Here is a 27,354-nt window from a genome sequence, read left to right as displayed (position 1 = left end):
CTCCTGAAGTAGTCAAAAAATCAACGCGTTTCCTCAATTGCAAAAAATATGCAATTGATTCATCAGGATTCTTGAGCTAGAGCTATAGAGTCCTTTGTCAATTTTTGGCACGGACTGATAACTCCTATTTTCACATTAGGGATACACAATTGTAATGTGAGTTAGGAGGTTGTGTTTAGAACAGATAGGAAGACTGAATATCAGCCGATTGTGGATAGGTTACGTGTTATAAACCCTTGTTAAGTGTTGTGCGTGATTGAGATCTGTACGCAGGGTAAAGGTGGAGGTGTTGCTTACTATAAGCGCTTGACAGGACTGCTGCTGCGTATTTGGCAGTGGGGACTTCTAATCATACTACTATTCAGCCAAAATGATAAAAGCGACTAGAGTAAGTAGTATTCGCTTAAATGTGCTGCAGCCTTGAGCTGTCAAATAACCTATGGTTAGGTCTATTTGAATACATAGACTTTTGCCCTAAATAATAAGTGCATTGACCAAGATAATGGCCTCAGCACTCAGGGTCCGATATAGTTTTCCCCAGAAAGCAACCAGAATACAGCTCCCAAATGCCTGCTAAGATCTATAATAGTAGGTAATCACTTCCACAACACACACACATAACTGTCAGGATCAACGTCCCACAACCATCTGACAGACTATTCAACGGAGTGTTATAGATCCTAAATAACAGGACACATAAACTCCGTTGTTTCTTTCTTCTATAACTAATGACCACAAGCTCTTAACACCATACTCCAAGGTCCACGATCCGATTTGGAGTCTCCTGAGGTTTAAGGGTACGATCTCTTCTTCCAGCTACAACAGCAACCAAGCAGAACATTGATAAACCCTGGAGCAATAAAAGCATACTAGGTGTTTCGTTAAACGTGACTTATTCTAGTCTATCTGGAAGCGACGGAATTATCAAGAGAAACTTTCTTATCAACTTCCCTGTTACTCTATGATAACCCAGTACCTGTATTTAATTGATTAATTGCTTTAGTGGTCAGTATTTGTCGTTGAAACCCATGGGCATAACCTGGGCAATTCTCGACACTCTATGTGTATTAAGTGTTCGTGTTTGTAATAGTGAGTTCCACTTTTTTAAATATCCTTATTAAAAGTTAATTTTTAATTTTTCATCAAACAAGTCGTGGGTTTTCTCAGTGAATCCTAGACCTTAAATAGTAGGGATCTGAAAACAGAAAAAAGGGAAGACTTAAGACGGACATTTCATACACCAGACTTACACTGAAGTTTAAGGGCTCATGTCCACGGGCAAAATGTGATTTAAAATCCGCAGCGGATCTCCCGCGCGCGGATCCGCACCCCATAGGGATGCATTGACCACCCGCGGGTAGATAAATACCCGCGGATCGTCAATAAAAGGCATTTTAAAAAAAATGGAGCATGAAAAAATCTGGACCATGCTCCATTTTCATGCGGGTCTCCCGCGGGGACGGCTCCCGCGGGCTTCTATTGAAGCCTATGGAAGCCGTCCGGATCCGCGGGAGACCTAAAATAGGAATTTAAAGCATTTACTCACCCGCAGCGGACCGCAAAGCTCTTCTCTTCCTCACAGCCGCATCTCCCTTGCTTCGGCTCGGCGGATGTGCCCGGCGCATGCGCGCGGCACGTCGACGACGTGCCGGCGACGTGCCGCCGGCGTCAGGAATTCATCCGCCGGCCGAAAATGAAGATCCGGCCGTGAGGAACAGCTGACCTTCCCCGCTCGCTACGGATAGGTAAATGCTTTTAAATTGCGATTTTCAGCGCTCATGTCCGCGGGGCAGGAGGGACCCGCTGCAGATTCTACATGTAGAATCTGCAGCGGATCTGATTTTCCCCGTGGACATGAGGCCTAATAGTATAAAATGCGGTAAATTTATTTTAAAAAATGCACACCTCTTAATGAACTTGGCGCATTATGGTCGGTCTTAAAGTAAAAAAAAAAAAATCTGTACAGCAGGTCAAATCTGTGCCACTATTTGTGCCATTTTGGGGAGTGGGGGGGTTAAACCTGATAAATAAGTTGGACTATTGTTAGCCATGCCCCTTCCTGCTAGACAAAGGGATACTCTGGTAATGTTTTTCTGTTCGTTATATAAATAGTCACCCTCCCCCGCCCCCCAAAAAAAAATAAGGTACGCAGTATGAATATATATCCGTCTAGCATTTCCTTATTTAGCTATTCCTTTTCATTTGAAAATAATTTTCAGTTGAGTCCTGTAATCTCATAGGGACCCCTTGGGAATTCCAAGTCACAAGAACTTCCTGTATGATGATATTGCATGGACTGTTTCACACAGTCTTCATCGAGGAGAAATTCCTATCCCTGTCACCGCTGAGGATTAGAGGCTCTTGTCACACAGTTATAAATGGAGAAGATGACAGTTTATCCTCTAGGACTTTATACTAACGGTCTTTACCTTATTTAGGAAAATATAGATGGTATTGATAATCGTACTGTCCTCCCAGCTGGCAGAAATGGTAGTAGCTGCAGTGTTTGATAAGTATCAAACAGGGGGCTGCATGGCATGGAAGTGAGAACAATGTACATAGATGTTGTCTGCGGTGTAACAGGCAATCAAGTGAGGGGTGCATGGATGGAAAAATATCTTTTTGCTGGAATGCCTGTTTCATAAAACCTGAAAACTCCTTTTAAGCCTCTTATTCTACTCTGTAAAGATTTATAACATGACTGTACAAGTATTTAGGAACGCTCATATACATATTGTGGTTTTAAGACATCCTGTTCCTTCTAAAGAGGGAACATGTTACAGATCCTTTTACCTTAAGAATTACAGATGCCATGAGAAAAACAAGCCAAGAAAGCTTGGCCTCTAAGCCAACTGATCATCCCCAGTCATCATGTGTAAACCCACTAGTTTGTCTTTGCACATTTGACTTTTACAATAGAAAAAAAATAGTAGATGAGGTTTTTAATGGGTAAAAGTAGAAAAACTCCTTAAAAAATAAATAAACCACTTGTGTTTCATGCTGTATTTTTTTGTGCCTGGCCGTACAAAATATAAACTGCAGCCAATGTACAACAACAATAACAACTGATGTAAGAAACTGCAGGTAGATATAAATATCTCTAAATCTATACTGCGTGTTACTTTTCCTTTAGAAGACTATGGAACACTATGGAAACAAGACTAAAAAACAATTGCCTCAAAAAACCCTGCAGGAGCCCATAGAAGGGGTTAAAGTATTGTAGGAACACCGATGTAAAGCGCACCAGTGTATCATGTACCATAGCATTTTCATTTATGGATTTCTACACTATTCTTATGGCAGACCAATCTACCTTTTTCAGTTTAAGCTGGTGGGATTTTTACCATAGGAGGGGGGGGGGGGTATTTTTTTTGGAACAGGTACATTCTGGGGGTCTTTTTTATAGTTTTGAACAATTTAGAGGTTTATGATGTTTTCCATAGCTATTTTTCCCAGTTCCTGCAGTTACTACAACACACATTTCCTGCTCAGGCCCAATCAGTATCTGTATTTACAGACCAACACCCTTTGGTGAATTTTCTTGGGTGTTCTGGAGCTACAAAAGGTGGAATATCTTATTTATATAGACAGATGCTTTCGTATTATTTACAGCAATTTCCAATAAAGGTAAAAGAAAAATGGGGAAAAGATTTAGGCCATATTGGTGACAATAAATGGCCTGTACTGCTGCGTATGACTCCAATGATCTCTATCTGAAAGTCAATGAGTATCGCATTTGTATTTAGTGTACAGAGTTTATCGAACTCCATTGTTTAACATGGGTATTAGATTACACTCAGACTGCCCAAAACATTAGATGGATGGTGCAGCTTTAATGCATATAGTCAGTGATGGTGTAAAATTGTGTACATTTTTTGGAATGGGGTACTAGAGATAATTTAAGAAAAAAAAAAATCTTACCGAAATTGGTCTTAATCCCAGAACTTGTATATTGGGCATGGTTGATGGGCATACTCCTTAGACAATTCAGAGAGTATTCTATCAGGCACAGAAGCCGATTACTGCCCATTGGATGCAGCCTGACCCCCCAACAGTAGATTTTGTTGCAAAGAAAAGAGAGGTCATATCTTTGGGAAGATGGATATAATCAAAAAGAGGCCGTTTCACTAAGTTTGAGGAAATTTGGCGAAGATGGCCTGAATATATAAAATGGATAGTTTACATATAGTACTGGTTGCGTTGAGGTATGGCAAAAAAGTTGATGGGTTTTCGGGAGGTGGGGAAAAGAGTTGAAATGGTGGCGAAGAGTTAGGTTTTTTTGTATATGTTTAAAATGTTTATTTTTGTTCGGGATGGGGGCAATGAGGATTTGCTTAAATATAGTTAAGATCGATTGTATTGTTTGGGTGGGGGAAAGTAATGTTCTATGTATATTATGCATATATAAAGGTTTTGAAATTCAGGAGTAATTTGATTCAAAAATATTATTTCAATAAAAAGGATAGAAAAAAAAAACGGATTAAAAAAAGAAATAAATAAAATTACCTACCTTTTCCATTTTGCCAAGCTGTGTACCAGGACAAGCTAAGGAAAGAAGTGATGAACACTAACGCGGTGGCTACAGTTCCATTTCGGAGCCTCATTTCATTGCACCATCACAGTGGGTCTGTAATGTCTGCTCTAGGTATCAATGATGAAAAACTGAGAAAGGTATGCCGCTATGTACACAGCGCAGGGAATGCATCAATGGAACTGCTTCAACTGGCAGCACAGGGCACTTTCAGCTCTTCTGTTTACACACAACATAATGACGTTCTTTCACATCTCCGACTCAACCCCTGGCAACTTCGTCTTGAGATCTCTGCAGCTTTCTTTTATCTAAAGACAAGAGAAAATAGATTTTTCAGTAGACAAAGGTGCAGAGCCGTGCTTGGGAAAAGATTCCACTAAGTTTAAGGTGACGAAGAATCAAATCTAAGATTACCACTTACATTCATATCAATACTGTGCATAAGCCTTCAATTATATCCCCTGTTAACACTGCTAGGCTATTTAGTAGGGAATGTTTTATATTACAAGTATAATCCCAAATGGTCTAAAAAGTCCATATTTCAGACAAAATACAGGAGAAACGAAAGGAAATAAACCAACATTGGACAAAGTGAGGCATGTCACCTCCCAATGCCTTTAAAGAATGCCATTTGGCTTATACGATTTTATCACCAAGATACAGAACATTATGGCTGGCTTTTTCAGTGTTACCACTAACACGAACCACCCAGTACTGGAAGTACACAAAGTAGGAATCTCGAAGTCATGCCGAGAGAGATCTGGTGGAGATTCATTGGAAATTTAAGGCAATCTGTCACAGTAGTTTTGCGGTCCCTTCTGAGAACAGCATAATCTATAGTGACAGGCATGCCAATTCCAGCAATATATCTGCTGTATGTATCTGTGCAGTAGTTTGAGAGAAACTCACAGTATATTAATAGTAGTCCTCAATATTCATGAGCTGAGGCTAGCCATGCCTACCCACAGGGGTAACCATGCCCACCCACAGCCACTGAGACAGCTGCCAATTAGTGGCTGAAGAGCACAGATAGAGAGGACAAATTGCTGCAATTAGCCAGCCTCTCACTACTTTATAACACCCTCATTGACAGATTCCTTGTAACATGAAAAATCTATCCATTTTGCAGAGTCCGAGTCTTGGTGACTTTACAGGCAGGCATTATCCATGCTGCCCTGTTAGGCACGGCTTCTTTTAACTGCTTGAGGCCCCCTGCACACGGGCGGAAATTCCGGGGCCGGATTTCCTATAGAATTTCTGCCCGTGCCCGCCTGCATAGGATTGCATTACAAAAAGCAATCCTATGCGCACAGCCGCAATTTGTCCGCGTGAAAACACATGCGGAAAACAAATCGCGGCATGTTCTATCTCTGTGCGGGCCTCGCAGAGGCCCGCACAGAAATGTCAGTAGTGACGGGCCGACTCCGCTCTGTGCAAGCGCCGGCTGGCCGGCGCTTAGCAGAGACGGAAGACACCGGGAGCGGGTGAGCCGCAAGTCTCTGTAGGGGCACAAATCCGCATCCCGCTGCGAGAATTCTCGCAGCGGGATCCGACCCGGCCGTCTGCAGGCGGCCTGATGCACATATTGGTATGCAGTTTAATGGTGTCGAGCCAGCGTGTTATTTGTCGACCCTTGCTTCTGGCTCTACTGGTCATTCCCAACACCGACTTCTCTAACAAGTTTGCACGCATGACATGGCCAAAGGCAGTCAATCGCAGTCTAGTGACTTTAGCATCTAGCGATGCCCTTAGTTTTATGTGATCCAACACTTTTCTGTTTGTTAACCCAGCTGTCCATGGTATTCTTAAAGGGGTTGTCCCGCGCCGAAACGGGGTTTTTTTTTTCAATAGCCCCCCCCCCGTTCGGCGCGAGACAAACCCGATGCAGGAATAAAAAAAAAACAAAACGACCAGTACTTACCCGAATCCCCGCGCTTCGGCGACTTCTTACTTACCTAAGTAAGATGGCCGCCGGGATCTTCACCCACGGTGCACCATGCGGTGCACCGTGCGGTCCATTGCCGATTCCAGCCTCCTGATTGGCTGGAATCGGCACACGTGACGGGGCGGAGCTACGAGGAGCCGCTCTCCGGCACGAGCGGCCCCATTCAGAAAAGAAGAAGACTGGACTGCGCAAGCGCGTCTAATCCGGCGATTAGACGCTGAAAATTAGACGGCACCATGGAGACGAGGACGCTAGCAACGGAACAGGTAAGTGAATAACTTCTGTATGGCTCATAATTAATGCACAATGTACATTACAAAGTGCATTAATATGGCCATACAGAAGTGTATACCCCCACTTTGTTTCGCGGGACAACCCCTTTAATAATTTCCTCCAGCACCACATTTCGAATGCAGCGATTCTCCTTCTGTCGGTCTTTCTTAGTATCTAACTCTCCATATACCCAGATGGCTCAAACTACTCCGTTTTTAGTAGTTTGAATGAGCCTTTCCTCTTCCAGATGTTATTCATGCCAACAATTGCAGAGTGGCCCAAAGCGGGGTGGATTCGCCATTGTGGTCGATTTTTAATCCAAGGAAGATGAATTTCTGAATGCATTCAATTTCTTTGTTGCTAATTTTAAGCTTTACATTTTTTATTAGCTGCTGTTGCCATGATCTTTGTTTTCTTGGTGTTATCACTGATTTTATCACTTTCTTTCTTAACTTTCAAAAACATGTTTATCCAGTCCTTCTTTCTATCAGCCAGTGGAGTCCTATCATCCGCACATCTCAAGTTATTGGGCGAGTCCATGACCAATTTCCTCATGATCACCTCAACATAAAGGTTGAAGAAAAATGGGGACAACATGCAGCCCTATCTCACACCCTTGCCAATCCTGAACCAGTCTGTCTCACCACGTTGTGTTCGCATTATTGATTCCAGATTGATCAACAGTGATCTGATACGCTTGATCAAGTGAACTGAGACACCAAAATCATGCAGAGCCGCCCAGAGCTTGTCATGTTCAAAGCCTTACTGTAGTCAATGAAACATATGTGTAGATCTTTCTGATATTTGCCAGTCTTTTCCATGATCCATCTGATGTTGGCGATGTGATCTCTAGTACCTCTCTCCTTCCTAAAACCTGCTTGGAAATCAGGCAGTTGCCAATCAATGAGCTGCTGCAACCGTTTTTAAAGAATCTTCAATAAGATCTTACTGGCGTGGGGAATCAGTGCTATTGTGTGATAGTTGGAGCAATCTCAGGCATTACCTTTGGTAGTGGGATGAAAACAGATTTTGTCCAATCCTTTGGCCATATATAAGTGGACCATATCTGTTGACACAAGGTATTTGTTTTAGAAGCTCCACAGGTATGCCAACAATTGCTGGGCCTTTCTTATTTGGCAGTTCTCTCACAGGCCGTGCTATTTCTTCTTCTGAAATGTTAGGTTCCATGTCCATTATCATTATATTTTTGGTGTTCAGACTGGCTAGCATATGGCTCTTCTCTGTATTCTCTCTATCTATTCCTGATCTTTAGCTGATCACCTAACCCTTTCCAATCCACTGTCTGGCGTCTGAAGACATTCTGATTGAAGGCTGTACAGCTCCGATGTTGGAAGACGTCCAGCAGGGTATTCTTACTATATATTACTGGCTGCTCTGTTGTTGGGGGCCTCTCCAGCATGTCCAATACCGCATTACTGGCTCTAGCCAGCAGACAGCGCGATTGTATAATGGCAGAAAGAGAAAGCCCCCTAGGAAACCCTGAATCCAAAATTGGATTGCAAAGGGTTGATTCATTTCCTTTATGATCCCTGGCTGCTTCTTTTCGGGTAGAGAAGCTGGATCGCTCAATTAAACATGGCTCTAGTACGTCCCCTCCTATTTTCCTTTTTCAGGTGTTGACATTGTACATCCAGCTGTCTTTTCTTGTCCTTCCTGCCTTCGTCGTGGAAAACCGTGCTCCGCTTCTTGGCTTTCTCCATGTTGCCCCTGGCTTTGGTCAGTCTTTGCTGATTGACTATTTTGTTGGTGTTTTCAGAAACCCACTTGCTCATCTTCATCGACTTTTGGTGTTGCACATGTCTCAGCAATTTCAATGATTGTATCATTGAACCCCATTATGGGAAGCCCAATGGCTGATGGTGCCCACGAAGAAAGGAACGGTTTGCGCTGCACAAAATATTACTAAATGGGAAAATGGAATTTCAGGGACATGTTCCTTGGCAAACTGCAAATTCTGAAATGGGAAACAATGAGAACTGACACGGATATCGTAGGCATTAGCGAACTACACTGGACTGGAAATGGTCAATTTCAATCGGATGATTTAGTGATCTACTTTTCTGGAAATGACAAGATCAGAAGAAAGGGAGTCACCTTTATTGTAAACAAGTGGGTGGCTAGTTGCATTGAAAATAGTCACAGAGCATACAGCGATTGGGTAGTATCTATCTGAATCTGTGGAAACCACTAAACATCACCTTAATACAAGTCTATGCACCAACTTCAGATGCAAGTGAAGATGAGATCGAACAATTTTACAGCGAAGTCCAAGGTGCGCTGAACCAAATACCAAAGAAGGACCTTCTGTACATTAGGAGCGATTTCAATGCAAAAGTATGTGAAGGAGAAGATTCGGGGATTGTAGGCAAGTTTGGGTTGGATGAAAGGATTGAAGCTGGGGATAATTTGGCGCAGTTTTGTCAGGAGAATTGATTCACGATTGCCAACGCTTGGTTCATTCAGCCCAAGTACCGCCTGCACACTTGGACCTCCCCAAATGGACAACATCGGAACCAGATTGACTTAATTCTGTGTCAAAGCTCCACTGCCGACACAATGACACTCCCTGTTGCCGCAGCATAGACCATCAACTGTTATTGGTTAAGGTAAAGCTATAAACTGTGCAAGATCAAGAAGAGTACCAACCAGAAGTAATTCAATGTTGACAACATACCGCTAGTCCATGTTGTGGAAGTTAAGAACAGGTTTGACCTACTCAGCCCAGAAGGAAACAATCCGAATAAACAATGGCAGGAAATCTACGATACAAATCATTGAAATTGCTGAGATACGTGCAACATGAAAAATACAGCTTATTATTTGTTTTCTTCAATAGTTAGTTGGTGCTTAACAGGTTTTTTTTTAAATAAAAACTGGCCATCTGAAAGTAGATTAAACATTTGACCAACCAAGTAATAAAAGACGAGGTCAAGTCCACCAGAGTGGTAGCCATATTTGTTAGGGTCTCTGCACTCTGGCTAACAGGGCATACTGTATGCACAGGGTCTGTCTCTATGGCCGAATACACACAGAAGGATTTGCATTGTGAAATCCGGAGTAGGCGCCCACCTACAGATTCCACACCAAATGCGTGCTGTAAGCATGCAATGTAAAAGCGGGTTTTCGTGCCCATGAGCAGAAATCAATTGCGACTTTCTGCTCACGGGTGGAAAAAAAAAATCATAGCATGCTCTATTTTGAGATGGATTCGGTATGGATGGCTTCCATTGATGGCATGGCATTATCTGCACTGAACATGTGCGCCAGCCGGCACATCCACGGCATAAATAAAGAATCTGGACAGGTACGCAGGGGTAACTAGCTGGGCACAAGGTGGGATTTCTGCTGCAGGATCCTGCATGCAGGATCCGACACGGCCGTAAGCATTTGGCCTATAAGACAACCCTTTTAGTGAAATGGTAACCCTTGCTGACAAAGCCATATTTATATAAATACTTCAAGCAAACTGCCATTTTGGAAATAAGCCACACTTTCTGTAAAAACAAAGCTGCCATCACTGAACAGTAGGTTGTACAGTGCAAGTAAGAACAGTAAGGGCATACAGGCTAAATAGCCTAGAAAAACTACACGCTCACAAGCCAACAAAATAGCGATTGATAGCCATTAGATCACATGTCAAACTCAAGACCCGCAGATCAAATCCAGCTCACTATGTACTCACTATGTAGTTTTATGTGACCCACAACAAGGTCTGGGCATAGAAGGACCAGCTATCCACTTTCCCTGGAGAACGCAGCCAGTGTTTGGCAGAGGGAGCGGCACCAGGATCGACGACGGGTACCATGTTGGTTTCTGAGCTCTGGGGTACCTCCAGAACTCTTTGGACAGCAACTCAGAGGTGGCGGCACAGCCCTGACACCACCACCCAGGCACCCTCCAAGTTCAGAGCTAAAGAGTGGGTAGGGGAGAAACCCCATAATAGTGCATAGAGCTCCAAAGGCATGCTAAGGAGAAGTTACATTTAGGGCTCGTTGACACGAGCGGATGCAGTTTCTGTCTGAAATATCCAGGGTTTTCACAGACCGAAACTCTGCGTATTCACTGAACCTTCTTGCTTTTTTTTTTTTTTTGCTTAAGTATTAAATGATTTTTTCATATATGCAAAAAAACGTAAGAAGGTCCCATAAAATGTTCCTGCGTTAATAAGTATCATGTGTATTCACTGCGTACTTACACCATCCCTATTCCTCATAGTGAAAATGGCACAAACTCCTGAAAAAAATACAATAGACTCATAGGAAGGGCGCTCCCTCTGCTATAGTGCCAAATTCTCTTTATAGGGGTTGTGCCATGAGTGAAAGTTACATCCTATCCACAGGAGAAGGGCTAACTTTTACATAAGTGGGGGTTAAACCGCAGCAACCCAGAGAACAGAACTTCAGGTAGTACCTGATGTGAAGCTAGTAGCGGTCGCACTAAAGTTCCGTTCACCAAAACGCCGTTCATTTTAAAGAGACAGTCAGAGACAGCCAAGTTCATGTGCTCTGCTATCTTCAGCGGTCACACTGAGATGAATGGAACAGCAGTGAACATGTATGACCGCTGCTGCCTCATCGCTTTAGGTAGCAGTGGAACTTCGTTTTCGGAATCACTAGAGTTGTACCCCAACTGATCTGAAAGTTATCCCCTATCCAGTTCGATAACTTTCAATCATGGCACAACCCCTCTAAAGGGGTATTCCCAACTCAGAAAGTTACCCACCATTCATAAGACAACTTGTTGAGCTGTGAGAGAGCAACTGCCGATACCCCCACCAATCCCAAGATATAAACCCCAATGTGTCCTGAATTTTTGGATAGCGGTGGCCAAATGCACCATTACGTTCAATAAAATCTACTGGAGAGAGAATACTTCAGGCGCTCATCACTCTCCAGCGGTCCTGTTCATTTTAGCATTCTGTGGCCAACACAAATACCCCTCTGCCTTGAGAGGAGGTCTGGCTCCGGCACCGGTTTCTCTCCACAAAGGTCAATGACTTCTTGGACAATAGTGACTGCAGGGCATCCTGTACTTGTGCTTCAGAAAAAAGAAGCATTACATGGAGAATCTGCTATAGGACCTTTCAATAGGGATGGAATAGGCCACCGAAAGCACCACAAGCGGTGGTAAACTCCGCACTGAATCCGAAGGCCACCTGTGGATTCTGATGTGGAATTCCACAACTGCAAATTTGACTGCATACTGTAATTCTGTTCCGTGTGAAAGGTCTCATAGCAGACTTCATGAAGTGTTCAACAGAATCATGCAGACCAGAGTCTGGAATGTTACCAGGCAAATCAATGATCGGTAAGGAAACCTCCCATGTTAAACCGGTATCTCAACAGAAAGAAAAAGAAATGAGGGGTGGTACAAGAACACTGCAAGAGGAGTTAGGTTTAGTTTACAGGTTATTTGTCCTCTTCAGGTCTTAAAGGGGTTATCCGGGGACATTATATTCTGTAAAACTTTGCTCTACAGTATTAACCCGATCAAGACCAAGCGCCAAAAACTTATGGAATTTGGTCCTGGGTTTTAATCCTAGCCGATGGTAAGGATACGACACAGGATTAAAGCTCCTGCAATCTGTTATTCACAGCAGAGGACCCCGAGGAGAAGCAGTTTTTAACAGCCTCTGCCTTCTCTCTTGCAAGCAGAAAAAGTGACACTTCCAGTATTCGACTTGACAGTCATGAGACCGCCAGGTGCCCCCTGCCACAGCAAAGCTGCAGGGTTCTAAGAGACCCAATTCAGCTCTGTTAGTGACTTCTGTCCATACAGGAGAATGTTTTTCCTGATAACTGGGGCTTCTATGCACGCTCTAGATACAGTGGGGGGCATGAACGGTCACATTGCCCTGCATCCAGTGAAGAAGACCAGCAGGGACCCAACAGCCGGTGAGACAGAAGCGGCGGGGGAGCATGGATTGTCCGCCTCCGGGTTCCACAGCAAATACCTTCGATAGCATGCTATGAAAAAGTGTTTCTTCCTGTACACAAGCGGAAACCAATTTTGGTTTCTGCTTGCAGAAGAGAGAGAAAAAAAAAGACAATGTAAAGAAGTAGTATGGCGCTTAGCTCCGCCCCCTGCCCCTCCCATTGCAAAGAACGAGCAGGGAGGAGAGGAGAGGTGAGCCTGCGATTGGGAGGGAGGGAAAAGGGGCGACGCAATGGTAGTCTCGGCGTATATGTGCTGAGACCCATGCCGTCTAAACGGGCGCACAAACGCTTGATTTGTGCGCCCATTTACCAGTTTTAGCTCTCTCAACGTAGCGCATATCTGCTGGCCGTGAAAACAGCGGCCAATATATTCTCATGGGAAAGAAGCCAAAATGTAAAAGGAATACAAATGAAGAGATTGGAGCAAATTTTGTACATATTAATAAGTGACTATGGCCAACCCCTTTTAATCTCTCTGATAATACCGAAATGACTCTGCTGACTCTGTCTCAGTCTACATAACATAGCTGACAAAATATTTCAGCATTTGTTTTACATTAACAGTTACATGCCAATAATACACAAATAACTGGTAAATAGTAAAAAAACATTTCAGTTATTTTCTGATGCTATATTGTATGCATGTACTAATAAAGCTTAACCAAAGGCCAGATACCTCACGTGTCACTGATCGGAATGCATCCCATCTTGACTACATGTACTATTTGTGTTTGTGTGTCTGGGAACTCCAATACACGAATACTCCAATAAGAGATGCGACAGCAGCAAAACGTATAGACAAATGTGCTCTCGGACCGACACAAAGATCTAAGAGTACAAATACCCCCAATCAGTACTGCTAGAAACATCAATTATTAACTGCTGAAATCAAATGTCTTCGCTGCGCTGAGCTGAAGCCAAGCGCTCCTCATTCCACAAATAAAAGAGTTTAACAGCTTAATTGCGGTGCCAATCAGCGAGAACATTCTAGCTACAGGAAAATGACAGCTATCAACTCTTTATGGTAGTAAATTGCAGGCAGCGATTACCGCTTACAATACGGCGACAGTAACGCGGCGCTAATGCTGCTTGCAAGAGATGATGTTAATGTGGCTAAATACACCGGGAGCACTTAACGTGTCCCAAAGGGGGTTCAGTTTCCCAATGACTTCACTGTACTACACTCTACGAGGCTATCACTACATGTATCGATTTCTTGTTATGGCTGCTTTCTGGGCCTTTTAGGAAGGTGCTGGATCTCAGAAAAGGTATTTACTGTGCTGCCATTTATACTCATGTATCTGCTAGAATACTGGGAGGATGAAAGTCCCAATGTACATTCCTTAGCAGCTCCAGCTGTTGGCTTTATTGGACTCTTAGGGCCTTTGCACTAGGGCAAATTTCTTGTCCGTGTCGTTCACGGACGGCACACGGACTCATTATAGCCAATTAGCTACATACACAGGCATTTTATCACGCAAAAAAATAAAAAATAAAAAAAATCACAGCAAGTCCTGTTCTGGTCTATATCAGAAACAAGAATTGGACATTTAATGTCCACAGGGTGTCCATGTGCTGTCTGTACGATTTGCGCCTGAGAATCTTTTGCAAAACTTGCCTATATCCATGTGAACATGTTCTTATTCTTCCTAGTGTGGGAAACAGAACTGAAAAAAATATGTTACAGTACGCACAGATTAGATGAGCTCACCTGCGTGCTGCGACTCACAAATATGGTTTAGGGCAAAGAATGCAGAAACTTAGAAAAAAAAACTAAAACTTTTATTGGTGCCGTTAAAATCCCATCACATGATACCAAAAGTGCAGACCGGCATGTTTCAGGTTCAGGCAATAATATCTGGTTTAAAAGCGATCAAGCAACCAATCACAACACAGAATAAAGAACATGTGACAAGAAGGAACAATTAGAACTAAACATAAAGAAACTTGTCAACAGAAGAAAAAAAAAACTTTTGGATGTTTCCCAAATCTAATGTTCTATTATTAGTAAATCTTGTGTATATTTAGGTTTATTCTGGTCACATGTTCTCTGTTTTGTATTGTGATTGGTTGGTTAATTGCTCTTAAAACAGACATGCACATTTTTTGTTGATGCACTAAAGGCGCCATGCGATCCTGAGACGCATCAATATTCTTTTTCTTCATCTTTTTTGATGAGATTTTAACTGCAACGGCGAATTTATGGGGCCGTTGGATTTGCTTTTTTCAAGTTTCTAAAAATAAATAAATAGACAGCCCCTTATTTTGATCCAGATTTAGGGGGGGGGGTTTTGTTTTGCTTTTTTTTTTTTTTTTTTTTTTTTACACGGAATGATTATTCAAAAATTGCTGTTCCGTGCGAATTTGAATAATAACCGTTAAACTGAACGAGAAACAATCATTTGCTCTTATTGTTCATTTAATGAAGAAATAAAAATCAGCATTTGTCGTTTGCCAACTGTTCTCTGTAAGCAGCGACCTGCCGCTACGATTCGCTGGCGCCGTCCTCTGAAGACCAATCGAGTGAACAAGCGAATGACGCAAAAACGTAAGCGATCATCCGAGTGTGTAAGCTTACAGCATTTTAAGGCAAACACCCCTGTTATCATTCGCCTGTTTGAATGATTTCTCACTCCCCATGGCGCTTACAGGAGAGACCAGGACTTCACCCAGGACACTACCCTGCTCTGATTAGTAGGGGGCAGCATCTTATTAGACATGCCCCCATCTCCAGACCCCGGCTGGGGGCAGACCACCTTCTGGGCAGCAACAAGCCCAACTACACTTGTGATCTGCAGACAACAGTAACTGTTCGGCTGGGGTCACATGGGACGGATATCCCGCGGAAATCTCGTGGAATGACCGCACTGAAAAAAATGGCGAGATTTCCGTGGGATAAGCGCAGCTTCAGAACCCACGGCCACGGGTTTTGAAGCGGTTTCGCCAACCTGCGTTTCCGCTGCGTCCATCTCTTCCCATAGAGAGGAGAGAGGCGGCTGTGGACATGAAAAAAAGGATTGACATGCTGCAACTTTGTTTTCTGCGCAACTGGGCCGCAGCGTGCGGACGGATTTTTGCTAAATCTCATCCACTTTGCTGGCTAATCCTGGAATTAGGAGCCACGGGCGGAATTGCCGTGCGGACATTCCATGGCAATTCTGTCCCCTGTGAACCCAGCTTTAGGGAAGTGCATGAATAGCAATTCCCTCATCTCTCTCCTCTGTGTGACTGCGAGTAACATCTGATAATACAGCGGGCGACACTGATGGCATTATACCAGTCCCCGCCACCGGACGCCTGTACCATGCATGGCAGAGAACGTAACCTTGTTTCCCGTAGCAACCACCGGCAACCGGGCAAGTTTTATTTTTCCAGTGCGGTTTGAAAAAAATAAGGCGAGAAGGACGTGCGGCGGTGGGTTCACACCTGCAGAAGGGTTCATGTACCTGCAGCCCTAATGCCAAGCCCTATGCCCATACCAGTAACCAATTCCAGCCGAGTGACTGGCCTCCTATAGGACATCACCCTACCCTGACATAACACGACTGGGACCTGAAAGAAGACACAAGAAGTAGTTGTGGGCAGTGCCAGCCTCAGCACTGTAGTGCCCAGTGTCTCCCCACAGTAGTTGCGGGCAGTGCAGCCTGAACACTGTAGTGCCCAGTGTCCCCCCGCAGTCCCCTCCACCAACTGCCTGGCACAGGGCCGCTATAGGAGAGGTATATATGTGCTGCATGCACTGTCCGCCTTCCGGGGGTTCTGTAGGACACACTGTGACACTAGGGGGCGGCCCGGAGCCCTTGCTGTAATAACCCTCCCAGCAGCACATTGCTGCGCTCTACATAGGTGCCCAGAGCCCCGCAGTCACACGCATGCCCCGCTGCATGTCATACACACCGTGCGGCAGACAGCGGCCCCTCCTCCGTCTATCCCCTGAGCGCTGCACGGCCCGCTCCGGTTTCCATGCTGTGTTCGGCCGCCGCTCACTCCCCGTACATCCCGTCACACAGTGTGTCCCTCGCAGCCGCCTCCGCTACACCTACACCGACAGCGGCTGCTGTGCACCCCGCCCACCAAGGGACAGCGTCCAATCCCCAACGTGCAGGGGCGGAGACCTCAGTTGAGCCCCTTTGAAGCTCTGTCAGTGAGGCCACGCCCCCGGCCGCGCTTCGGCGGACAGCGCAGGATGAGTGACAGCCGGAGGGCTGAGAGCATCAGACAGGCCCGAGGGCTGCAGGCAGGTGCTGGAGGGGCGGCTGCAGATTCTCATGGCTGCATCAGGCTGCTGCATGTCATCCAGATGTTCCAGCCGCGAGGGACACAAGGATCTGTAGTAAAGAGCACAGTTCACCTGATGACATGAAACATGTGCTGCACTGATTATATAGGAAATATCCCAGAAAGCATTGCTTGGACTATAACTCCCTATGGTGGTCTCCACAAGGAGAATCAGTACTGCCACAGCATCACTATAGGGTGACATTGTCACTGCACTTGGGGTGGTTTCACACCTGCGTTGGGGTTCCGCTTTCCTGTCCATTCAGGGAGCATGGAAGGTGAATCACCATGGCCAAACGGCTCGGTCTCTGGACAGAACACCCCAAAACTGACTCCACTGACTATAATAGGGTTTGTATTAGTGTATCTTGACGCCACCAGGAAGTCCTGGTAGAGCCAAGATTGACAGAGTGGTGACGCCCCCTGATGCTGATTGGCTGCACAGTAGCTTTGCAAAAAGGTCCAGGAAGGCCACTAAAAGTGCAGGGAAAATAGATACAGTGGGGCGAAAGTGCAGTGAAAATACATACAGCGGGCCCTGGTGCTAACGCAGTGCCATAAGCTGCAAACTTGGCACCAAGGCAGTTTCACCTCAGGTGGCTTTCCCGGCGGCTGACGCCCGCTGCAGGCTCAGTGGGAACAGAGAGTGCTATGGAGGAGCACATGCCGGCCACCTTCCCCCCACACCTCAGGCGACCGAGCACTAGCGCTGACGGCGCAAGCTCTCAGTGGAGGACCAGGCGGCAGGAATCTGACGGTGGAGCAGAAGCGTTCAGTGCGCCAGCTGTCAGCGGGGGATCGGCGTCCATGGAGCATTGAGCCCCGCTGGAGGAGCAGAAGTGTTGAGAGCGGCAGCTGTGAACGGGGCAGCGGACAACAGGGAGCAGGTTGTTCTGGCGGCGGAACAGAAGCGGTGAGGGCGGCAGCTGGCAGCGGGGGACCTTAGGGTGAGGGTAAGATCACTTGTTAGGCTTACATTATTACATTTTAATGCTGCCATGTTACAGCCGTAACATGCCAGTATTTATGCACACTGTCCTGCTAAGACCTTTGTGCCTTGACCCAATAAGGAGCTAGGGGTGTGACAGGGGCGTTCCTGCTGTCAAAGCCCTAGCTTCCGGTGGCATCAAGGTACACTAATACCCTATTCGCCTTTCACCCAGCTGGCAGCGCTTTTTCTTCCATGAATTTTAATCCACGAATCTGCAATGGAGGCTCCTACACCGATGTGAAACCACCTTTACTCCGCCGGATAGTTTACTATCCCCGTAACCATCATCCCGCTGTACATGCAAAGCGCACGCCTCCATAACCGGCAGATAATCTATGTGTGATGAATACATACGTCTCTAATGGTGCATTTCCATCCACATCTGACAGCCATCTATTGTATTCATAGCTTACCGATAATCATTTTGCACATTTCCATGCCCTGGCTTGGCTTAGTGGTAGTCCATTGGGAACAATTGGCCCTCTCAGTCAGCCATGATTATCTTCCAGTCCTTCCTTATCTCGCTATGGACATATACACTGAATGGCCCCTTTATTAGGACACCGGCCCGTTCCTTGATTGGAGCTTCCCTGTATGGAAATTCAATACAGTGATATCAAAGTGCAACATAAAACCAAGTGACCATGTTGTCTTGCCTCAGTGTGAATCCACATTAGAAAGGAAAGCTCAAGCAATCTGAGTGACTTCCAACGAGGCCTGGCCATCAGTGCTTGAGACATCAGAATTTGTCAATAAAGGGGGTCAGAAGAGGATGTTAAGAATCGTTCTGATGAACAGGCAGGGGTCAGTCAAGCAAATTGCAGCTGAATGCCAGTGCTAAGTAAAAGTGTCCAAACGCAGAACTCACTGTTCATTAGCACATATGGGCTATAACAGCAGACGACCAGTTTGAGTACTATTACTTTCTAAGACAAACAGAGAGGCAAAACTCTAGTGGGTAGGAGAGCGCAAAAAGTGGATCACTAAACAGTGGAGAAACATCACCTGGTTAGATGAATCCAGCTTTCTGTTGCACCATGCCGGTAATATGCGGATCAATCAAGTTCATTGACTTACGCAGTTGCGAACACATTAGCGTGTCAGAATTGCGTAATCCGAGAGCGGAAAATAAAATGCTGCATGTTCTATTTTGCCATGTATATCCGTGAGACAGAGCCCATTGTTCTCTATGGTTGCGGATATACCCACAGCCCATATGCAGTTACATTACATATGGGCAGCAGGTATCTGCATCATGGCTATGCAACGGCGCGGGAAATATAAAAATATATATATAAAGGTGTACTGCGCATAACCGCTTTTGTGAGTATGTAGTCCTGCGCAGTACAATTTTGTGGCAGGGTCATGGCCGGGCTCACAGCTGTAATTCACTCCTAGAGGCCAGTAGTAAATAAAACTAATGACTAGAGATGAGCAAGCGTACTCAGATAAGCACTAGTCGCTCGAGTAATTGGCTTTATCCGAGTATCGCTGTGCTCGGGTCTGAAGATTCGGGTGCCGCTGCGGCTGACAGGTGAGTCGCAGCGGGGAGCAGGGGAAAGCGGGCGGGAGAGAAGGAGAGAAAGATCTCCCCTCCGTTCCTCCCCGCTCTCCCCTGCAGCTCCCCGCTCCGTGCCGGCACCCGAATCTTCAGGGACGAGTACAGCGATACTTGGATAAAGCAAATTACTCGAGCGAGTAGTGCTTATCCGAGTACGCTCGCTCATCTCTATTAATGACAGTAAATACAGAGGCAAACACTAATTGGAACATTGATCACATACTGTTATAATCTCATCTGTAACACATCCAAACTATGTTATGGACAGGTTACAATACGCTTGTCTGAAACTGCCCTCAGGTTGAGTTTATATGCATAATTTGGTTTCAAATGGAAATTCCAGAGATTATTTATTGCCACATTAGTCAAAATTGACTATTTTCACACTGGAATATATTCATGTTCCTATTCCCACCCCAATAATGCCCAGCTATTCCTTAACGATCTTCATTCAGTTACAGTCGCTTACCCGTCCGGCGTCTTCTCTCTCTGCTCTGCGATGTGCCTGTTGGCGCACAGCCGCAGAGCCGGAGCGTCAGCAGAGATGTTTCTGTGCGAGCCTTGTAAATAGGAGATACCGCAATTTTGTTAGCGCGCGGAATAATCGCCATCAAAATCGCGGCTGTCTGCATAGGATTGCGTACAACGGCGGAAATTCCGCATGGAATCTCGCTGCATAATTTTTGTCCGTGGGCATTGGGCCCTAATTCATTTCTAGGGATATTTTATGGGCAAAACAATGGCTGTGGTATTACCTAGATAGGAATGTTAACATCAGTTAACACGGTCAGCCCATGCTATTAATGTAAGAGGCAATCTCAGAATATTATATCACTGGGAATGGAAAATGGTACTGTGTGATAGAGAGGGCTAAAGGCTGTAATTATTGAGTGAGCATGTGATGGTTGTGTTACTGCTATCCTGTTTCCCTGCAAATAAGACTTACCCCTAAAATAAGCCCTAGCATAATTTTTCAGGATTTTTGAGGATGCTTGAAATATATTCCCTACTCCAAAAATACACAGAAGTTACATTTAATAGTTAACAAATAGATAATGATCAAAGCACACCTCAAGGACTGGCCATTCCAATGCATATACTTTAATTAGCCCCTTCATCCTGCAGAGTATTAATTATTATTCGCATCATCTTCTGAATGTCTAAGTCTTTACATGTTATACTAGCATACAATTTGTTTTGCTAGGTAAGTGGTTGTTAGGAGGCCACCCTATAATAGTAAGATTACTTACAAGGGTTCAAAGTTCAGAGAGAAGTCAGCAGCACAACCGAGCAAAAATGACCACTTATAGTGGGGGGGGGGGGAGTGATAGTACAAAGTGCACGCTTACATGAGGATCCGGACTTCAGGGTGTGGGCAGACGAGCGCATAAACGGCGCGTTTTTGCGACCAAACGTATATACGTGACCATCTGAGGCAATGGTTTCGAATGTATTCGTTCACATGTGCGATTTTACGGCGCGTAAAAACGGCAATTCGAAAAAAAACGGAACATATGCGACCGAAATACGCGCCAACGCATATTTGATCGCCGAAAAGACCGTTTGCAAAGTAGGAACAAACGAAAATACGCTTTCTAGCTCTGGTCGTGATCGGTGAAAAACGATCGCTCGGGCGATTATACGTTGCGCTCGTGCGAACGTAAATACGCCTACGCTCGTCTGCCCGCACCCTGAGTGGAACCTTCCAAATCATGCATGAAAATGTCAAAAAGTAGCACAGATGGGAGACAAACCTTGGGCTCCGGCACACTTGTGTTTTTCTTGAGCATTTTTTCACGCAATATTGCTGCGTTTTTTTCACGCGATTGTCACTGGGACTTTCTAATGTTAAAAACGCATTGCACAAAAATTGCAAAGCGGCAACTTGCGATGCGTTTTTAGAAAATCCCATTGACAATCGCGTGAAAAAAACACGCAAGAAAAATGCAAGTGTGCAGGAGCTTTTAAGATGTCATCTTCAGGCTAAAAGGCATAGGCTTTATTTATAATATCCGCAAATAAAAGAAGCATTGAGCGACATTTCGGCCTGAAGATGACACCTTTAAGGGCTGTTTCAGACGACTGTATATCGACCGGGTATTCACGCCGGCCGATATACGGCGTCTCTGTCTGCAGGGGGAGGAGGCTGGAAGAGCCGGGAGCAGTGCTCTGAGCTGCCGCCCCCTCTCTGCCTCCTCTCCACCCCTCTGCACTATTTTCAAGGAGGGGAGGCTGGAGCTAATTCCCGGGAACTTAGCCCCGCCCCCGCCTCCTCTCATTGCAAATAGTGCAGAGGGGCGGAGGTGGTCATTTTTTTTGGTTGTGCTGCTGACTTCTCTCTGAACTTTGAACCCTTGTAAGTAATCTTACTATTACAGGGTAGATCCCTAACAACCACTTACCTAACAAAGCAAATTGTATGCTGGTATAACATGTGAAGACTTAGACATTCAGTAGATGATGCAAATAATATTAATTACTGTGCAGGATGAAGAGGCTAATTAAAGTGTATGCATTGAAATGGTCGGTCCTTGAGGTTTGCTTTGATCATTATCTATGTGTTATTTCTAATTTTATCTCCTAATTGTAATATTAGTCTTCCTGACATCAACCAGTGTAGAAATAAATCTGTCTTTGGACATGAAAGTTATATATCCATCAGACACACAATACACGGTTATTACAAGTTATTTTCCTGATTTGAAACACTCATAACTCACATTTAATGACACTCAGATAAATACATTTGATGTCAACAGAAACAGAAATTCAAAGTTTAGTTGCACAACATCAAAAATGTTTACCACCTCAGAAGTGTTCAATCTGAGCCCCCTTCGTCACTTGACATACATTGAGCCTATAGTCAAGTTCCTGCCATACATGTTGTAGCCTGTGTTACATGCCATACATGTTGTAGCATATTTGTTCCATGTTGTAGCATGTTTATAGGATGCAATGAGTCATGATGGACTGATACAATGGCCTTTGAGATTGGTACTTGTAGATTTTGCATGGTGGGTGGTAAGGTTGGCATGCAGATTCTATGTTCAACGGTCCCCTGGAGAAAGAAAAAATCACAAGGTGTAAGGTCTGGGGAACATGGAGGCCAAGGAGGAAGTTCACTATCGTAATGACCTGATAACCCATCTGTTTGGTACCGTAGTCACCTATTGAGCTCACTTCTGATTTCATTGTGAAAATGGGGGTTGTCCCATCTTGGAAGATGAAACCTGGGATTTTCCGTTCCAGCTGTGGCAAAAGCCATATCTGTAGCGTCCAGGTATGAAATCCCCAGGATTGTTTCGTCATGGGAAAGAAGGGGCCGTACACTTTCCTGTAGGTTATAGTGCAAATCTCATTTACCTTAGGGAGTCGCTGATACGCTCCATGTAGACAGGTGGGTTTACCTCCCCAGACTGACATTACGTTTGGTAATTGTGCCTGAAAGGTGGAAGGCGGTTTCATCACTAAGCACTAACCATTGCTTTCCACTAGAATTTGCATACTCACAGAAAGAACATTGTATCACTTTGTCGTCTGGTTGCAGGGTCTGAAACAATTGTCATCGGTAGGGATGACATCACCAACGTTTGTGAATAACCTTTCACACACATTTACTTATGGACACAAGATAATTTTCGCTTACAGATGCAATCTTTTTACTTAAAATCGGTGTACCCCTTTCGAATTGTGTGCCCACTTGGTAGATCTTCACCAAACTTTGTTCAAAAATAGCATTGCACACTAATAACCGATTGGTAGATTTCAATTCAAGGCTCTCCTGCCTTTATTGGCAGCCATTTTGTCTCATATTTAACTAGCGACAACTACAGCAGAATAAAATTATTTGGGCCTCATTCACGTCAGCGTTTTTATGTTCGCCCGCCGGTGCTGTAAAAATGCATGAACAGGCGCTCAAATCTAATGTTTGTGCGCCCATTCAGACAGCCCAATCCTTGCGCAAATACGCTGAGCTCGGAATGCCGTTGGCCGGGTGGGGGGAGGACAGTTTACTTTTTCTAAGCTGTTTCCCCCTTTCCTTACCCACACCAGCTCTCAGGAAGGGGAGGAGACAGGACGGGGCCCCCTCTCTGCCCCTTGCCGTCAGCCAGCAATGGGAGGGGGTGGGACAGGAGCTTAACAACTAGCTTGGCCCCCGTCCCGCCCCCTCCTACTGCAAACATCCGGCAAGGGCGCTGCTAAACTCCCTTCCACCTCCCTTCTCCTGCAGCTGTCATTGGCTCCCATAGGGGTCTATGCATCCACCGACATATTCTGGCCAGAAAGATAGTTCCAGGACTATCTTTCCTGGCCGCTGTAAAAGCGTCCAGCGCTATATTGGAATCCAATGCATCAGATGTTAGCGTATATCGGCCAGCCGTGAAAACGGCAGCCGATATAGACTCGGTGAATCCAACCTAACAGGGTATTACTGTATCTTGACGCCACCAGAAGTACAAGTGGAGTCAAGACACAGCTTTTTTGAAAGGGGGTTCACGCTCCTGTTCGTGATTGGCTGCATGCTGTTCCCTTGTTCAGCATCACAGGTCCTGCAGCCTGTGGCTTAGCAGCAGCGCTGAATGTCCCGTGGTTGGCTCCGTGTTACAGCTCTCACAGTGTGTCTCCCGTTCCTGGTGCTCACAGGTGCTGTAGGTGGCGACGGCTGCGCAGCAGCGATGAACAGCATGGCCTGCGCTCCTTTTTACCGGGCCATTGGTGAGTCTCCCTGGCGGCTTTCTTCTCACACCTCCGTTTTACATTCGGTGTGACGGCGTGGAGGAAGGTGAGAGCCGGCGCTCCCAAGATGTGCTCGGTGGCCGTTGATTTAGCTGGCAACCGGAACATTGCACATGTTTGAGCTGCATTGTGACATGTCAGCAGCTCTTCTGTGAAGAGCAGAGGAATTGTCTGGCAGCAGGGATGGGGTCTATGTTCCCCAACAAAACTGTGCATTGCTTTTACCCTGGCTTGGAGGGTTACGATTAGGGATTAGTATTCATGTCTGGAACACCAATCCCTAATCCTCCAGGGCACACTAAAAGCTTTCCAGACGCTGCTCCTAGGACCTTCTTTAATCTAGCCAATCAGAAGCTAGGGATGTGACAGGGGCATGCCCCTGTCAAACCCCTAACTTCTGGTGGCGTCAAGAAACAAGAATACCGCCTAACAGTAAGACTGTCCTTGTTGCCAATAGCACATAGGCAACAAGGACATCTTACTGTTAGACAGTTTTGCTAAATGAACATTTTTAGCTTTTTGTTTCCACTGAAGTATCTGAGTATCATTAAATGTTAATTATGAGTGTTTCAAATCGCAAAGTTAATTTGTAATAACCCTGTATATCAGTTGTCCTACTATATCATGTACAGGTAATATTGCACTTAATTACAAATACACAGTCAAAGAATTCAATACAGAATAGGGAGGAAAGACATACATTTTATAATGTCCATTTGACTTTTAATATATTCCTCATGCACTAATTTTTAAGATATGGTTAATTACCAACAGAAAAGTCCAACATGTCAAATTTTAAATGTCTGTTTACAATGGTTGTGTATATCAGTGTTCCCCAACTCCAGTCCGCAGGGACCGCCAACAGGTCATATTTTCAGGATTTCCTCAGTGTTGCACAGGTAATGTAATTATTGTCGGTGCCTCAGACATTGCCACAGGTGTTCTTACTATAGTATATTCTGAAAACATGACCTGTTGGGGTCTCTGAGGACTGGAGTTGGGTAACACTGGTTTATATGAATGAAAACAATTAATGGGAAATATTTTTCATTTGTCTATGACCAGCTTACCACAAACATAAAGTAGGAAAATGTAAAGGAAAGCGAAGTATGACTATATAAAGCTAGACTCATATTTGCATATTTTTGTAGGGGCACATATATTCTTTCAGTGGACCCATATAGATTAGACATCTGATGACCAAATCTCTTCTTTTTCAATACAGCTTGTCACAAGAAAACACCGATACACCCTCCCCGAAAGCATATTTTATATGTCTTTTACCATTAGATCAATGAAAAATCTATTGCTAAACATTGTATTCTTAATGTATCCAACTTGGTGTAGAGATCTGTCGTTAGGTTTCATTTTTGGCCCATTTAGAAAAACACTCTAATGCTACAAAAATCATCATTTTGGCATCTGTCACGAATCCATAGAAGTAAATGTGATTCATTTGTATTTCTTTTTCTTTGGGTTTTATAATATAATACATAGAAATGAAAAGCTTAAGCGATGAAAAGTGTGTGTGAAATAAAGACAGGACCTGGGATTGATCTGCTCCCTGTAATACACTCTGATGATTAGTCATGCCTGTCTGACTCCCTTCAAGATGGCATTAAAACTTAATTATAAGACCTTTAAAACAGAACCGCTGCATTTATCTCCTGAAGAATGGACCTTTATATAATAAGTGTTATTATGCTTTGAAATAATTTAATTTGTGTAATAGCGATATGCAAAACCACTGCACTTTATAGAAATCTATGTGCCTATGCTGTGCGTGCTTTATGTTTGCAGGAACACCCAAACTCCGGGTCGGAGTGCCCCGAGTGAACAGGGCCGTGTTGTGTATACATATGTATACACAATGTGCGCAATGTACTTTATGTGCGCAAAAAGTACAGAACAATGCTCTGATAGGCTGGCAAACGTGCCTCATACATAGCGCAAATATGTTGCGCCGAATTGGGCACATTTGCACATACGTTTGTGTAAAGTCACTCTTACTGTTACACAGGACGACTGTGAGGTGCTTTTAGCGCTGCAACACTTTTTGGGACAACAGTGACTTTCTTTGTGATGTCCTTCCATGAGCAACATTCGTGTTCAGTGGTTTCCTAGTAGTGGAGGCATACCAAAGACTTTTACAGTTAGTAGAATATTCTTTGGCATTTTGCTGTTACCTTTTCTCGCGTCTATCAGGATTGCCTGTTGTGCTCTTGGAGTGATCTTAAGGCTTGTTTCACACAGACAACAAAGTCGCGTTATTTTATTCGCGTTGCGACAATGCTACAAATCGCATGTATGTGAAGCCCATGCTTTCCTATGGGTTTCTTCACATTTGCGATGTTTTGCAGCATGCGGCATTGCGAGTCAAAAACCTTGCGGGTTTCGCGATATGCCCGCGACTTGCAATGTTTTGTAGCTCAAGTTTCCCTATGGAGCCTTCCTCTCCCTACTGTCAAAACCCTAAAGTAAGCCCTAGCTGCATAAAAAAACAGGAAGCTTGACAAAGACCTGGGTACAGGTCGAAACGTTGCGGCTATTTTCATGGAGGAATAAAGCATTGGTTTTTATTGCATCCCTATATACTGCCTTGGACTTTCTATTTCAGTGATCCTGCCTTTGTTGGTGTTGCGACAAATCTTGAAAAAGTTCTGGAATTCCAGCGAGTTTAGAGCAAGTGGGACCCATGGCTGCAGTGTACTGTTAGGAATTTGATGTGGATCTGCTGTGTCGCCCAACCAGTGGATGGAACAGACCGGCAGAGCAGACAGCCGACTCTGGAAACCCAGATGCTCACTGCTGGAAGGTGTGACTTGGAATGTAATGTGACCAGGGGATCTAGCCCTATGCTAGAAGCAGGAGAGGGAAAGTCCAGGCCTATCACAGCAGGGAATTCGCCCTGACAAGGGCGGCCCTGCATAAAAAACATGGGCACTGATTAACCCTGTCAGGACTTATCACCAGGAAGCCAGGAAGTTGGATAACACCACACCGTCTGCAGAACCAAGGAGTGAGCAAGTTCAGGACCAGGCTGGAAGTACTGGAGCAAACTGAAGACAAAGCATAAACTGC

The 27,354-nt window shown here is 44.7% G+C and overlaps 1 protein-coding gene across 1 annotated transcript in view; it reads right to left on the bottom strand.

The window, feature by feature from the left end:
* The window catches only part of MGAT4A (alpha-1,3-mannosyl-glycoprotein 4-beta-N-acetylglucosaminyltransferase A), a 77,132-nt gene extending 60,372 nt beyond the window's left edge, over nucleotides 1–16,760 (bottom strand). The window contains exons 1-2 of the mRNA XM_066579074.1: nucleotides 16,604–16,760; nucleotides 4,511–4,839 (exon numbers count right to left, since the gene is read on the bottom strand). Of these exons, the coding sequence (XP_066435171.1) occupies nucleotides 4,511–4,604 (94 nt within the window). The 5' untranslated portion in view covers nucleotides 4,605–4,839; nucleotides 16,604–16,760. The remainder of the gene's footprint in view (nucleotides 1–4,510; nucleotides 4,840–16,603) is intronic.
* Nucleotides 16,761–27,354: the final 10,594 nt, after the last annotated feature.

Source organism: Eleutherodactylus coqui, chromosome 1 (assembly GCF_035609145.1).
Source record: "Eleutherodactylus coqui strain aEleCoq1 chromosome 1, aEleCoq1.hap1, whole genome shotgun sequence".
NCBI lineage: Eukaryota > Metazoa > Chordata > Amphibia > Anura > Eleutherodactylidae > Eleutherodactylus > Eleutherodactylus coqui.
The sequence above is the reverse complement of the archived record's forward strand: the minus strand, read 5'-3'. Positions and strand labels throughout refer to the sequence as shown.